General features: G+C 52.8%; 4 protein-coding genes across 4 annotated transcripts; all 4 read left to right on the forward strand.

Moving 5' to 3' along the window:
* Positions 1–78: 78 nt before the first annotated feature.
* Positions 79–3235, forward strand: BO66DRAFT_389252 (putative anaphase-promoting complex component Cut20/Apc4). Its single transcript, XM_025646758.1, has 7 exons — positions 79–440; positions 570–921; positions 1004–1571; positions 1642–2382; positions 2436–2505; positions 2567–2716; positions 2790–3235. Exons 1-7 carry the CDS (start codon positions 176–178, stop codon positions 3179–3181), a joined length of 2538 nt encoding a protein of 845 aa, XP_025506958.1. The 5' UTR covers positions 79–175; the 3' UTR covers positions 3182–3235.
* A 1957-nt stretch (positions 3236–5192) lies between these two features.
* Positions 5193–8558, forward strand: BO66DRAFT_235848 (karyopherin beta). The gene is made up of 9 exons (XM_025642799.1): positions 5193–5332; positions 5449–5507; positions 5592–6398; positions 6464–7092; positions 7145–7361; positions 7413–7745; positions 7799–8036; positions 8090–8198; positions 8254–8558. Exons 1-9 carry the CDS (start codon positions 5293–5295, stop codon positions 8438–8440), a joined length of 2619 nt encoding a protein of 872 aa, XP_025506959.1. The 5' UTR covers positions 5193–5292; the 3' UTR covers positions 8441–8558.
* Positions 8559–9581: 1023 nt separating this feature from the next.
* On the forward strand, positions 9582–10858 carry BO66DRAFT_389254 (40S ribosomal protein uS8). The gene is made up of 3 exons (XM_025646759.1): positions 9582–9636; positions 9944–10134; positions 10414–10858. The coding sequence occupies exons 2-3, from the start codon at positions 10002–10004 to the stop codon at positions 10671–10673; spliced, it is 393 nt and encodes a 130-aa protein (XP_025506960.1). The 5' UTR covers positions 9582–9636; positions 9944–10001; the 3' UTR covers positions 10674–10858.
* A 198-nt stretch (positions 10859–11056) lies between these two features.
* Positions 11057–12619, forward strand: BO66DRAFT_389256 (phosphoglycerate mutase family protein). The gene is made up of 3 exons (XM_025646760.1): positions 11057–11114; positions 11181–11521; positions 11593–12619. Exons 1-3 carry the CDS (start codon positions 11079–11081, stop codon positions 12314–12316), a joined length of 1101 nt encoding a protein of 366 aa, XP_025506961.1. The 5' UTR covers positions 11057–11078; the 3' UTR covers positions 12317–12619.
* Positions 12620–12679: the final 60 nt, after the last annotated feature.

Here is a 12679-nt window from a genome sequence, read left to right on the forward strand (position 1 = left end):
GCACCAAGGCGATTACTAGAGGAGCATCTCTTCCGCCCGCCAAGAGCGCCCGTTATCCACCACCACCCCGACCAACGACAGCTGCTAGGAAGGGGACGGCATTACGATAGCTGCAGTCATTGTGCCCTCAACATAATCGCCACTATAATGGGCTAGGGCCAGGAAACATAATAACATGGCTGAAGACGATGGTTATCAGCCCCCCTATGAGCCGCAGCTCACGCCTGTCGGGGAGAAGTCCCTGCCGGCAAAATGCAAGGCCGGCGCGTTGGCATACTGCCCTACGATGGACCTCATTGCTCTAGTCACAGAGGATGACGAGCTACGCGTCTTCCGACTCAACGGACAAAAGGTCTTTGGAGGCTCTTACAAGGGCGATCCATATCTTGATGAGGATGATGGTGGAGGAGAGATTCGCGGGTTGATGTGGAAAAATACAGGTATGTATTCCTAATGACCCCCCTCTTTCCATCGATACGATCGCTGGCTCTGGGTCTCACCTCCAAGGCGCTGGAATCGAAACCTCATTGTTTTCGGTTTGAGCAAGGATGGTTGACACTGTTATCTAGGTCATTTACTCGCAGTCGCGTGTGCGGATAATACCGTCCGTATCATCAGTGCCTACAGTGGCAAAACAGTCCACCATTATCCCGCGTATCCCCATGCCGAGGGCGACGCGGCTCGACAAGCGGTCAAGGCTACGTGTATAGGCTGGGGCGTAAACTTCACCGACACGAAAGTCGCCCAGCGACATTTGCACGACGCCGCTGGCCAGCTCACCGTGGAAGATCTGCTGTCGCCTGATACCCATCCGTCCCGGGCAGCAGCGCTGCTCAAAGCCGACCTGCCACGAGAACTGGCATTGCTGGATGTCGAGAGTTCTTTGCCGAAATTGAGTACTTTGCCTGCGACGGGGAGTGAGTAAGTGTTTTCGCATATTGTGATACGATGAAGCTATGAAGAAAGAGGTCATGTTGTTTCGTGGGGCTAACGTGGGGTGTAGCGATGATGTGTTCAGCTCCAGAGCATCTATCGATGCGATCTTCCATTCATCGACTAAGAATACCAGCGATGCTGTTGATGTGCTGCTTGTCGGGTTTGATGACGGCACAGTGCATCTGCGTATCTTCGACTGCTTCGAAATCGGTTCTTTCCAGGTGCAAGGCTCTGTTGCGCGTCACAGCCCTGGTCACATTATCCGACATGCCTCCCATCCGCTGAGCTCGACGCATGCACTCTTGGCCGGGGCACCGGATGGTGCTCCGGAACCGTTACGCTTAGTTACGCTCGATCTGCGCTTCATTACCAGGTCGGGGAGATATCTCTCGCTGCTAGCACACAAGACGACGCAGCTGCAGAATCTTCTGCGGTATATCGGCCAGGTCCAGAGACAGATTGAGCTTGAATGGAAGAATGCACAGGAGTTGCCGGCGCGTTACATGCGCAGCATTGACCAGGATCTACAAGAAAAATGTCATTGCGATTTCGTCACGGCGGCATATCACTTGGTGGTGACGGGGAACTGTTTTGAACCCTTGAAGGAGTTCCTTGTTGAGATTGTTGGTGAACGGGTAAGTGTGTGGTTCCTGGTCTAGCTGGGAAGGCGTGAGCGGTTAACCATCTTCTCTCTGTGGCTTACAGGGACACAAACGGTGGGAGAAGGCTGTGTCGTCTGGCTACGAGAATGTCCGGCGATTGACCCACGAGTGCCTCCTTCCAGCCTTGGAAAGATGTCAAGTGCTGCTCAGTCGCTTGGTTGGGCTGTCTAAGTTCCACAAGCTGAGTGAGGTGCTGGGGCTAGAAACTACGGATCTCAACGCCATCGTGGAGATGCTCGATTGTCTCCATCTTCTTGGCCATCATATCCTCATCAATGCAAATGAGGAGCTAACCCAGTTCAATGCTTTCTCCCGGTGGCTGCGCCATGAGATTGACATGCAATCTGCGGAACCAATGTCGCAGACTTTGGAAGAGCTGATGGAGAAGACGGACATGGTGGAATACCCGCAGACTCTTAAGTACATCAGAGGCGCTCTAACCAAGAGTGCGCTACGGAACTTCATCCGGCAGCTACCTATGATGGGAGTTCCAAGACCCCCAGTTCCTTCGGATGCTTCGGAAAAATGGGCGCAGGTAGGGCAAGGGCGCTCATTCTATGATACCTTCAAATCATTGCTGGGGCAGCAGAGCCATGCCTCGAGCGAAGCTGATGCAGTGGCACCCCCTAAGATGAATGACTTGACGAAGCTTTTAGGGCTGCAATTTGACAAAGTATTCGGACAGATTGCTTTGACGCAGCGCAGAGGTATCCTGCACAGGTCACCTCTAACCCTTCACCCAGACTGTGACCGAGATGTCATTGACGTGACTATGCGCCACGAGGTAAACCCATCTACTCCGGTCTTCTTAAGCTTGGTTCATCAACACTTTGCTAGGCAACCAACAAGGACGAAGACAGTTGTGTGATCTATGTTGCTACCAGATCGGTCAAGGCCAGGCACCTCCGTAAGATACCCTCCTGCCTACGTGAACCGACTTTGGCTGATCGAAGGCTATGACCGACCAGTCTGCTGCTACCGCGTAGTTCTAGATTCCGAAAATGGAGTGAGCTCGACGCAGAGCATCTCCACCGCGGTTGTCGATCTCCAGGGCGGGGAGATTCGACAGCTACAGTTTGTGGAGGATGATACCATGGTGATTTTGTGGTCGAGTGAGAGTAAGTAATCATCGTTGTCATCCGTGTGAAGCGTTCTGCCGATAGCCGCAATGCTAATCCCAATGCACATTAGAGGGAACATCGTATCTACTCAACCTTCCCTTTCAGCCTGCCGCGGCTTTGGGAGCTGATGAAGAGGTTTTGGACCCCGTCTTCTCCATCGAGTACCGCGACGTACTCGATAACGAGCGAACAGGTGCACCGCTAAGCACTACGATGAACGTGGACGTTCTTGCGCCCAGCTCCCAGGATTTGGGAATCATCAAACACAGCTTCATTGGGGCCAAGGGCAAAGCTCGACCCGTGGGAATTGATGTCAATGGCCGCCGTGGTCGCCGGGCAATTTGTGTCATGTACGGTGACGGGATGCGATACGAGGTATTAGACCTGGATGCAGAAATGGGGAATGATGAGGACGAAGACGAGGACGGGGATGAGGAATCGGACGAGGAGATCATTGAATAGCATATTTTAGTGTATTAGGGAGATCTCGGTGAACAATGCCTTTGCATGCGACAGTCAATATAAGAGTCAACCATAGTACCTACGTATGTACGATATCCCCATGTTGAGGAAGAGAACAACCTGGAGGGGCAAATGATTCCATCTCCAAGCTGTCTCGGTTTCTACTAGGGAAACCCACATAAACAACAGAAGCAGAAGGGCGCGCGCATGCTTCTGGGGTATTTGCAGCGTTCCAAATTCCTGAGTGTATCACATTGGTTCTTCCAGCGGCGATCTGAGACGGGTCTCAGATACATCTGAGTACTCCGTATTTGCAACCCCTTCAAGCGAACTACTCATAGGAGAAGTACAAGATCTTTAGAAAAATTTTAGACTATTGTTCTCTACATGAAATTAAACCTTCCAACTAGCTGTCAGGTCGCGAGACCTGTCGGACATCCAAACTCAAAAAAAATAAAAAAAAATAAAAAAAAAAAAAGCTTTCAGATGCAGAGAAAGAGCCACAGCAGTCTATCACCCACTAAGGAATGAGCGATCGCGAGAGAAAAAAGAAGATCAAAGAATCGGCATGGAAAGATCAGCTGCGGTGGATCTCAAAACAAAACAAAACAACAACAGCAAGTGGGTGAGTGGGTGAAAGTGAAAGTGGTTTGTGCGATGGATTTTTTTTTTCTTTGGTCGCCGGGGTCACGGGAGTGGGGAGTGGGTAAGTGCTTCAAAGCAGCAAAACCAAAACAAGCAAAGGGAAAGCGAAGAGGTGGGAAAAATGACAGGGAGGGAGGGGGAGGATGTTGAAGGGAACCTGAAGGGAAAAGGCAGGGAGGGACACACTGGAACTGTTTCCATACTACGAACACTGACTAGGTGGGAAGGGAGATTCAGTGCAGGGCGCAGAAGGAGGGGCAGATTGTATTGGTATTTCCGGGTGTATGATACAGTACTAGGTAAGTAGTCAGGTATCTTACGTAGTGGTAGTGGTAGTGGTGACGACAAAGACAAGGAGAGAGAGCTATGGAGCACAGGGCTGCCTGCTGTAGTCTACTGAAATGAACATAATAAGAAGCTATTTGGCTAGGGAGACAGGCAGCTTGTTCAGGGATTTAAGGTACAAGTAGCTAAATGGACCTTGGTATCAAAATTCATACAATCGACTTATCTATCGCAGGCATTGCCCTCCTGCATATGGCCCTGGCCCAATGACCTCCTGGTGGTCTGCTCCTTCAACTGGAGTGAAAGGGCTCTCTCTGTCTCGGTCGGTCTCTGGTCACGTGGAATGACTCAGCCAGTGCATTTTCAATCATCTAACCAATGAGAAGAGCCAAAAACGCAGTAGCGTTCATCCATTCCAGGTCTTTTTCGCTCTGGAACCAGCAGCCCTGAGAGGGTGCAGTGGAAATCCATTGGTACGGGCATTTGGTAGGTACCGTCGTACTGAGCCCGAGACTGAGCAGCCTGCCGGGTGCCATGCCCGTATTGCTCCCGCTTCCCTTTCCATACATCTCTTATCCCCGGTCCTTCCTTTCCTCCCTCCCTCCCTCCCTCCCTCTCCTCTCCTCTCTTCTTCTTGTTCTTCTTCCTTACCAAAGGAAACTCCCCTCACCTTGAGTAAGTAGTCCGGATCAGCTTCAACACAGTATCAATCCGACTGTCCCGCAATCCCCCTCTACTCCCCTTTCTCCTTTTGCCTCCTGTTCTCACCAAGACGATATTTGGGGGTTGTCTTTTCTCTTTTCTCTTTTCCTTATATTCCTTGCGCTGTGTTTGAAGCGTGTTCCAAGTGTCGGTTCTGTCACCATATTACTCACCAGTACCCGTTCCGTTACCCCCTCCGGAAAGAACCTCTCCAGTGGTGTATGCCTCGTCATAATCCACAAAAACAACCTTTCTTCTTGTCCTTCCGAAGAATTCATTCAACCCTCTCTTCGTCGTCCACTTCCAACACTCTTTTCTGGTGGACTTTTTGAATCCCTTCCACCCGCCCGGATTTCTATTAGTTCATCGCTCGATTTGCACCGGGCTCGATCTTTGTCTTTTTTTTTTTTCAGTTTCCCCTCCCTCTTGATTTTCGCTCTCGCTTGCGATTCCTGGTGCTGTTTTCCGCATACGGCAACATGAACGTCACTCAGGTTTTGGAGAGCACCCTCTCGCCAGGTATATTCTACTATTCCCTCCCCCCCCACCTGTTGCAAATCATCTCGAGGCGCAGTCGGTTCCCCGTCTGAGGCTGTGGCACGATTGCTGATGGTCGTTCTTGCTGTGTACCATAGATGCGGCTGCACGTACAAATGCCGAACAGCAGCTCGCCCATGCGGCTGAGGTTGACTTCGTAAGTTTCCTTACCTGAAAAGTGCCAGCCATCGTGCTGTGGTCGCGTTGCCGCTTGCTAACCTCAAATATCTCTGTTCGATAGGCTCAATATCTTGTTACCTTGGGTCAAGAATTAGCAAATGACAACACCCCGTCCCACATCAGAACCGCCGCCGGTCTTGCGTTGAAGAACGCTTTCACATTCAAAGACCTCGCTAAGCTCCGCGAGGTCCAACTTAAATGGCTACAGCAAATTACCCCAGAAATTAAGGCCCAAGTCAAGGAACTTGGCCTCAAAACGCTCGGCTCGAAAGATGGTCGGGCCGGCCAGTCGGCCGCCCAGGTCATTGTTTCCATCGCCGCCATCGAGCTCCCCCGGAATGAATGGCCTGATCTGATGCAGATCCTGGTTCAGAACATCGCGACCGGCTCTGACCAACTCAAGCAGGCCTCCCTGGTCACCATCGGCTTCATTTGCGAATCTCAAGACCCCGAGCTCCGCGAGAGCTTGGCTGCCCACTCCAATGCTATCCTCACCGCCGTTGTCCAGGGTGCTCGCCGCGAGGAGCCGAACATGGATATCCGCTTCGCTGCTATCAAGGCCCTCAGTGATTCCGTCGACTTTGTGCGCTCGAACATGGAGAACGAGGGTGAGCGGAACTACATCATGCAGGTGGTCTGTGAGGCGACTCAGGCCGACGATCTCCGTGTCCAGGCTGGTGCATTCGGCTGTCTTAACCGTATCATGGGTGCCTATTACGATAAGATGCGCTTCTATATGGAGAAGGCCCTGTTTGGTCTGAGTATCATGGGTATGAAGAACGAGGAGGAGGATGTTGCCAAGCTCGCGATCGAGTTCTGGTGTACTGTTTGCGAGGAGGAAATCGCTATCGAGGACGACAATGCTGCGGTACGTTCTACATTATGATCTCTAGAGTGGGAAGTCAATTCGGGCATAACTAACGACCGTTGCAGGCCCAAGCTGAGGGGATCCCTGAGGTCCGCCCATTCTTCGGCTTCGCCCGTGTTGCTTGCAAAGAAGTCGTTCCCGTTTTGTTGCAGGCTATGTGCAGACAGGATGAGGATGCCGGTGACGATGAATACAACGTCGCACGTGCCGCTTACCAGGCCCTGCAGCTCTACGCTCAGTGCGTTCAGGGCGATGTCATCCCCCCCGTATTGGCATTTATTGAGGCGAACATCCGTAACGAGGACTGGCGTCACAGAGATGCTGCGGTCGCAGCATTCGGTGCCATCATGGATGGCCCTGACCCCAAGGTTCTGGAGCCTTTGATCAAGCAGGCTCTGCCTGTCCTGGTCGGCATGATGCAAGACAGCTCTATCCAAGTCCGCGACTCGGTCGCTTACGCTCTCGGCCGTGTCTGTGACTATTGCTCTGAGACCCTTGACCCTGAGGTGCATCTGGAGCCCTTGATCTCTTGCCTGTTCAATGGTCTTGCCAGCTCCCCAAAGATCGCCAGCTCCTGCTGTTGGGCCTTGATGAACGTCGCCGACCGCTTTGCTGGCGATTATGGAACCCAGACCAACCCTCTTTCCAAGCACTTCGGTGAGAGCGTCAAGTCGCTTCTTACTCTTACCGAGAGGTATGGTTTCCACCCTGTGGCACCCTTGATCCGTTGCTAACCCAATCGACAGGCACGATGCCGACAACCAGCTTCGTACCGCTGGCTACGAGGTGCTCAATTCCTTCGTCAACAACGCTGCCATCGACAGCCTTCCCCTGGTCGGAAACCTGTCCGATGTTATGCTTCAGCGCTTGGACCACACCATCGGCATGCAGCAGCAGGTGGTCAGTGTTGAGGACCGCATCACTCTGGAAGAGATGCAGACTAGCATCATCAGCGTCATTCTCGTAAGTTCGCCCTGATTCTCACGCATCCTATTGCTTTCGCTAACCAGAAAGGCCGTTGTTCAACGCCTCGAAACCGAGATCAAGCCCCAGGCCGATCGCATCATGGAGCTTATGCTTCGCGTACTTTCGACCGTTCCGCCCAAGTCTAGTGTTCCTGACGTGGTATTCGCCACTGTCGGTGCTATCGCTAGTGCCATGGAAGAGGAATTTGCCAAGTACATGGAGTCTTTTGCCCAGCCTCTGTACAATGCTCTCAGCAACCAGGAAGAGCCTGGTCTGTGCTCCATGGCGATTGGATTGGTCAGCGACATCGCTCGTGCCCTGAATGAGAAGATCCAGCCCTTCTGTGATGGTTTCATGAACGCTCTGCTCACCGTTTTGCGGGTAAGTCAACAGTCTTGACAGTTCTGTGACCGTCCAACTAACTGTCTTCGAAGACCTGCGGCAATCAGCTCAAGCCTGCTATCCTTGAGACGTTTGGAGATATCGCTCAGGCTATCGGCACTCAGTTTGACACCTATCTTCAAGTTGTTGCAACTGTCCTCCACCAGGCCGCGGCCGTGACTGCCAGCGACGATGTGTCTCTTGACGCCATCGACTACATCATCTCCCTCCGTGAGGGTATCATGGATGCTTGGGGTGGTATCCTTTTGGCTTACAAGGGCAAGCCTCAGAGTGAGCATTGTCTACGACCACTCAGCATGTGCTCTGCTGACATCATTTTTCAGTCTCTCACATCACACCTTTCGTCGACCACATCTTCCAACTGCTCCACACCGTCTCTCAAGACATCAACCGCAGTGAGGGCTTGATGAGGGCCGCTATGGGTGTCCTTGGGTAAGTTTTCGCTGTGCAAATCAGTCCTGTGAATTCTAGCTAAACTCAGTGTCAGTGATCTTGCCGAGGGCTTCCCCAACGGCGAATTTTCCAACTACTTCCGCAACGACTGGGTCACTGCCCTTGTTCGCGAAACCCGCCAGAACCGTGATTATGGACCTCGTACCATTGACACTGCCCGGTGGACCCGTGAGCAAGTCAAGCGCCAGATCAACATGTCGACTGCTGCTGCTATGGCTTAAGTGACAAGTATCAATCGCCCTCCCGTCAATTGATCTTTCACTCGACAATATGCCCCCCCCTACAGGACGCCGCCAGCTTTTGGCGCACCGAAGGAAGTAACGCCGTGGCGACGCTGGCCCCATTGGCTGATGGACCTGCATTCTACGGAACCCCGGGTCCCTCCCAGATTGCTCATTCATCATGTGACCGTGTTTTCAGTCTATCATACTGCGAATAGGGCTGATCTTTCCGCCGTCACCGTCCCTCACTCCACACCCCCCTTGAGCACCCTGTACCAACCCTCTCACCCCCACCCACCACCCAATTTCTCCCCCTACCATCCGCACCAAAACCTCCCCCTCCCCTTGCCCATGTTGCCCCATCGTTCAGGGTGTCCGTCCTGTGCAAATGACTGCTTTTCGGACTCTTCCTTTTCATGCCATCTCGTAATGCATGTTGGCGCCATTCATCGGCCTTGCGTTCTCGAACTTCTTCACCCCTATTATTACCATTACCCATCTGCCGATTTTCGTTTCCCCTCACGCCGTTTTTAATTAGACAGAGGTTCTACTAGCATTATCATGTATGCCCAAGAAGTCATGTACCCCCATTCCTATTGTCACGAATTTCACCTTGCCCTTATTCCACTGACCCTCAAATGGATCAAGAAGACATGTATAGAATGATAAACCCATCCCCTTTACTCCCGTATACATTTACAACATTGTAATGTTGCCCGTATTCTACACTGGCCATGTAAGCAAACAGCTGCGCATTGTGCATTTGTTGTGTTCCTATGTTGCAGAATGACTTGCCCGGTCACTGCCAGGCAGAAGCACATACCGTGGCAGCTAATCTCTGACGAGCAGGTACGACTTATATGATGAAAAAGGTCACGATTTCCTATGCACTCTTCTCTTGCCGTAGAACATCTCGTGTCACGGGGATTTTAAATCTAAACATTCCATGCCTGTTGGACATAGTAACGGAGTCAAAAGCATGACAGATTCACCCGCCCATAACTACACATTAGGCGGCTGTCCCGCTTGGTGCCTGAGGCATTTAAATACAATGATCACGTGGACGAGATAAGGGCACAGATCGACAGCCCTAGGGCCCACCCGCACACCCCATGAAAACTTCTTCGCTTTTGTCGGCCGCGTCCGCTTTCCTCCCCTTCCTTTGATCCCAACCGACGTCGTCGACACTTCACGAGGTATGTTCAACCTGTTGCCTCTCCCTGTTCTGCGGCTTCTCAGCTAGTCTGGGAGAGCAATCACCCGGATTCTTTGGTGTTTTTTTACTTGCAGGTGTAGCAACCGACAGCAATGAAGACAACCAGAAAGGCCGGCGTGATACGCTTCTCCTCATACGGCACGGGCTGAAGAACCCTTCATGGACTGCATCAGGGGCACTCTTTGCGCTCGAGGACTACTGGTGGCTGACTATTGGACTCCGGCAAATCCTCCTCGCGCCTGAAACGGCGCCGAGAGGATTCTAGGTTGGAGTTATCTTCGATTCAGATACCTCATTTCCCCTCGTATTCCCTCGATTTGAGAATCTCGCTCTCCCACCGTCAAAATGGTCAAGACTTCCGTCCTCAACGATGCGCTTAACGCCATCAACAACGCCGAGAAGGCCGGTCGCCGTCAGGTTCTGATCCGCCCCTCCTCCAAGGTCATCATCAAGTTCCTCTCCGTCATGCAGAAGCACGGTACGTTTTGTCCCATCCGAGTGCTGGACACAGGAATGGAAATGAGTTTTCGCGAGAATGAGTTCGATCCGAGCGCCGGCATCACACGTAGTAATCCACAGAATCTCGGGTTGATAACTAGGCGGTCTGTTTCGCAAATCACACAACGCTCGCCCTTTAAGTGCCCGATATATTGAAACCGGCGAGGATCTTACAAGTTTCCGAAACTCATTTTCATTTCTGTGTTTGGTCTAACCTTTAAATCCGCGCCACAAACCACTAATTCTTCTCCCTCTTCAGGCTACATTGGCGAGTTCGAGGAGGTCGATGACCACCGTTCCGGCAAGATTGTTATCCAGCTCAACGGTCGCCTCAACAAGACCGGTGTCATCAACCCCCGCTACCCCGTCCAGCTCCGTGACCTCGAGAAGTGGACCACCCAGCTCCTCCCCTCCCGTCAGTTCGGTTTCGTCGTTCTGACCACCTCTGCTGGTATCATGGACCACGAGGAGGCTCGTCGCAAGCACGTTGCTGGCAAGCTCCTCGGTTTCTTCTACTAAAAAGTTTCATCTGGCGATGTGCTGAAATGATTGGAATATGACTTGTCATGATGTGGACGAGGGATGTGCTCTCTGTTGCTTGTCTTGGCGGAGAGTTTTCGGAATCGATACCCCCGGCAGAAACGCCATAGATAGTTTATTGATTTAGAGTGATCTCGTCCAACCAAACAAGGATCCTTTCCGTCGTTTCACATCAAGTTTCCATGTTTTCATCGGTAGAGCAGTAGACCTAGCCATAGTACAGGCATAGTGTAAATCTCTCTACGCTCGGACCGAGGCCGACTTCACAATGTCCGCTGACCGCTCGCGCTAGTCGCTGTTTCACCCCAGAAATTCCCCCGCAGTCTGCCATCAAATACTGAATGTACTCTGTGCTTGCATACATTGAGGCCGCTGTATACCACCATGCCTCTCGACACAATCTACCTCACCCGTCACGGCGTGTGTATTACCATTCAATCCCTTGAGCAACCCTTCACTTACTGACCGTGGCTCTTCCATACCCAGCACCGCCTCAATTGGACGATAGACTACAAAACGGGCACCTACCATGCTCAATTCCCAACCCCCACAGGCAATCCGGCCGATCCCACCCTCACCTCGCACGGAGTGCGCCAGTCCCATGAGCTCGCTGCGCATCTGACCAGCGATAGCGTCCATCCGAAACCTTTTCGCGTCTACTGCAGCCCGTTCTACCGATGTCTCCAGACAATCCAGCCATCTGTGGAGGCACTGAAAGAGCTCCACCAGAGGACATGCTCGAAAGCGTGTACCTCTACGACAGCCACAACGGACAGCACCATTGAACCCCACGCAGACTTTGACGTGCGCATTGAGAATGGTCTAGGGTGAGACGCGGATCCCGTTCCGAATCTACGCGAACCTCTCCACTAATGCAAGCATACCATCCTGATTGAAGAGAATGGTTCGGCCACACCACCTTCTTCGACCACCCGCAGCCCGCCCCGCATTCCATCCTAGCCACCCACTTCCCGACCCTCCTCCCCCTCCCTCCTGCGACATCTCCTCCCCCTAGTGTCCGGGACCGAGGAGGAAACCCACCAACCACCCCCCATGTGATCCCCTCGCCCACCGGCGAAACCATCGCCCAGCTCCACGACCGCGTCGCCACCGCCCTCGCCGGCATCCTCGCCGACGTCGACGCCGAGATCGCCGCGCTGGAGGCCGCGCAGCCCGCCCACGAACCCCGGACCAGCAAAGCGATCCTCATCTGCTCGCATGCGGCGCCCTTGATCGCCATGGGCCGCGCGCTGACGGGCCACATGCCGGCGGATCCGAACACCGAGGACTTCGCGGTGTTCACAGCGGGGCTGAGCACCTTTCGCCGCCGCCGTCGCGAGAGCGGGGACCGGCGTGATGCTTCTCCCGCCCAGCAGGTTGAGATACCATCACTTGCACGGGGGACGAAAGTCCTTCGGGCTGGTACAGCAGTCCCGGATTGGCGTGGGGGCAAAGGTGTCGCTGGTGGGTGGGATTGTGTGCGGAATGGTGACTGTGAGTTCTTGAGTCAGGGGGCTGAACGAGGGTGGTTTGTATATTCTTTTTTTCTTTCCTTCTCTTGTGATTCGGTTCTGTGGTTGAGGGACCTGGAACTTGGGCTAACGGGTGTTCACTCCTTGTAGGCACTTTGATGGAGAAGAAGGGTTTGATACGGGCCCTATGGCGCCAGAGGAGGCGGGGCCGACGTCGAGTTTGGATACTATGGCTACTGATGGTGTAGGTGAGCGGGGGATGAAATTGTGACACTGACGCGTGGTCTCGGGATTGGGGGGTGGGAGTATAAATACTGATGGTAAGAGCTATGTTACTGGTAAGGAAGGCATATACATCCAGATAATCCCCAGTTAGCGTCGACACTACTTCTCTCGCCAAGGGAATTATAGATTATGCCCTAGATTATGTCCGACTGAAGCAGCAAGGGTAGACTACAATTACATATCAATGATTATATTCAATTCTGAGGCTAAAGGCTTAAACGCGGGGGG

This window comes from Aspergillus aculeatinus, assembly GCF_003184765.1.
Source record: "Aspergillus aculeatinus CBS 121060 unplaced genomic scaffold BO66scaffold_8, whole genome shotgun sequence".
Classification (NCBI taxonomy): Eukaryota; Fungi; Ascomycota; class Eurotiomycetes; order Eurotiales; family Aspergillaceae; genus Aspergillus; species Aspergillus aculeatinus.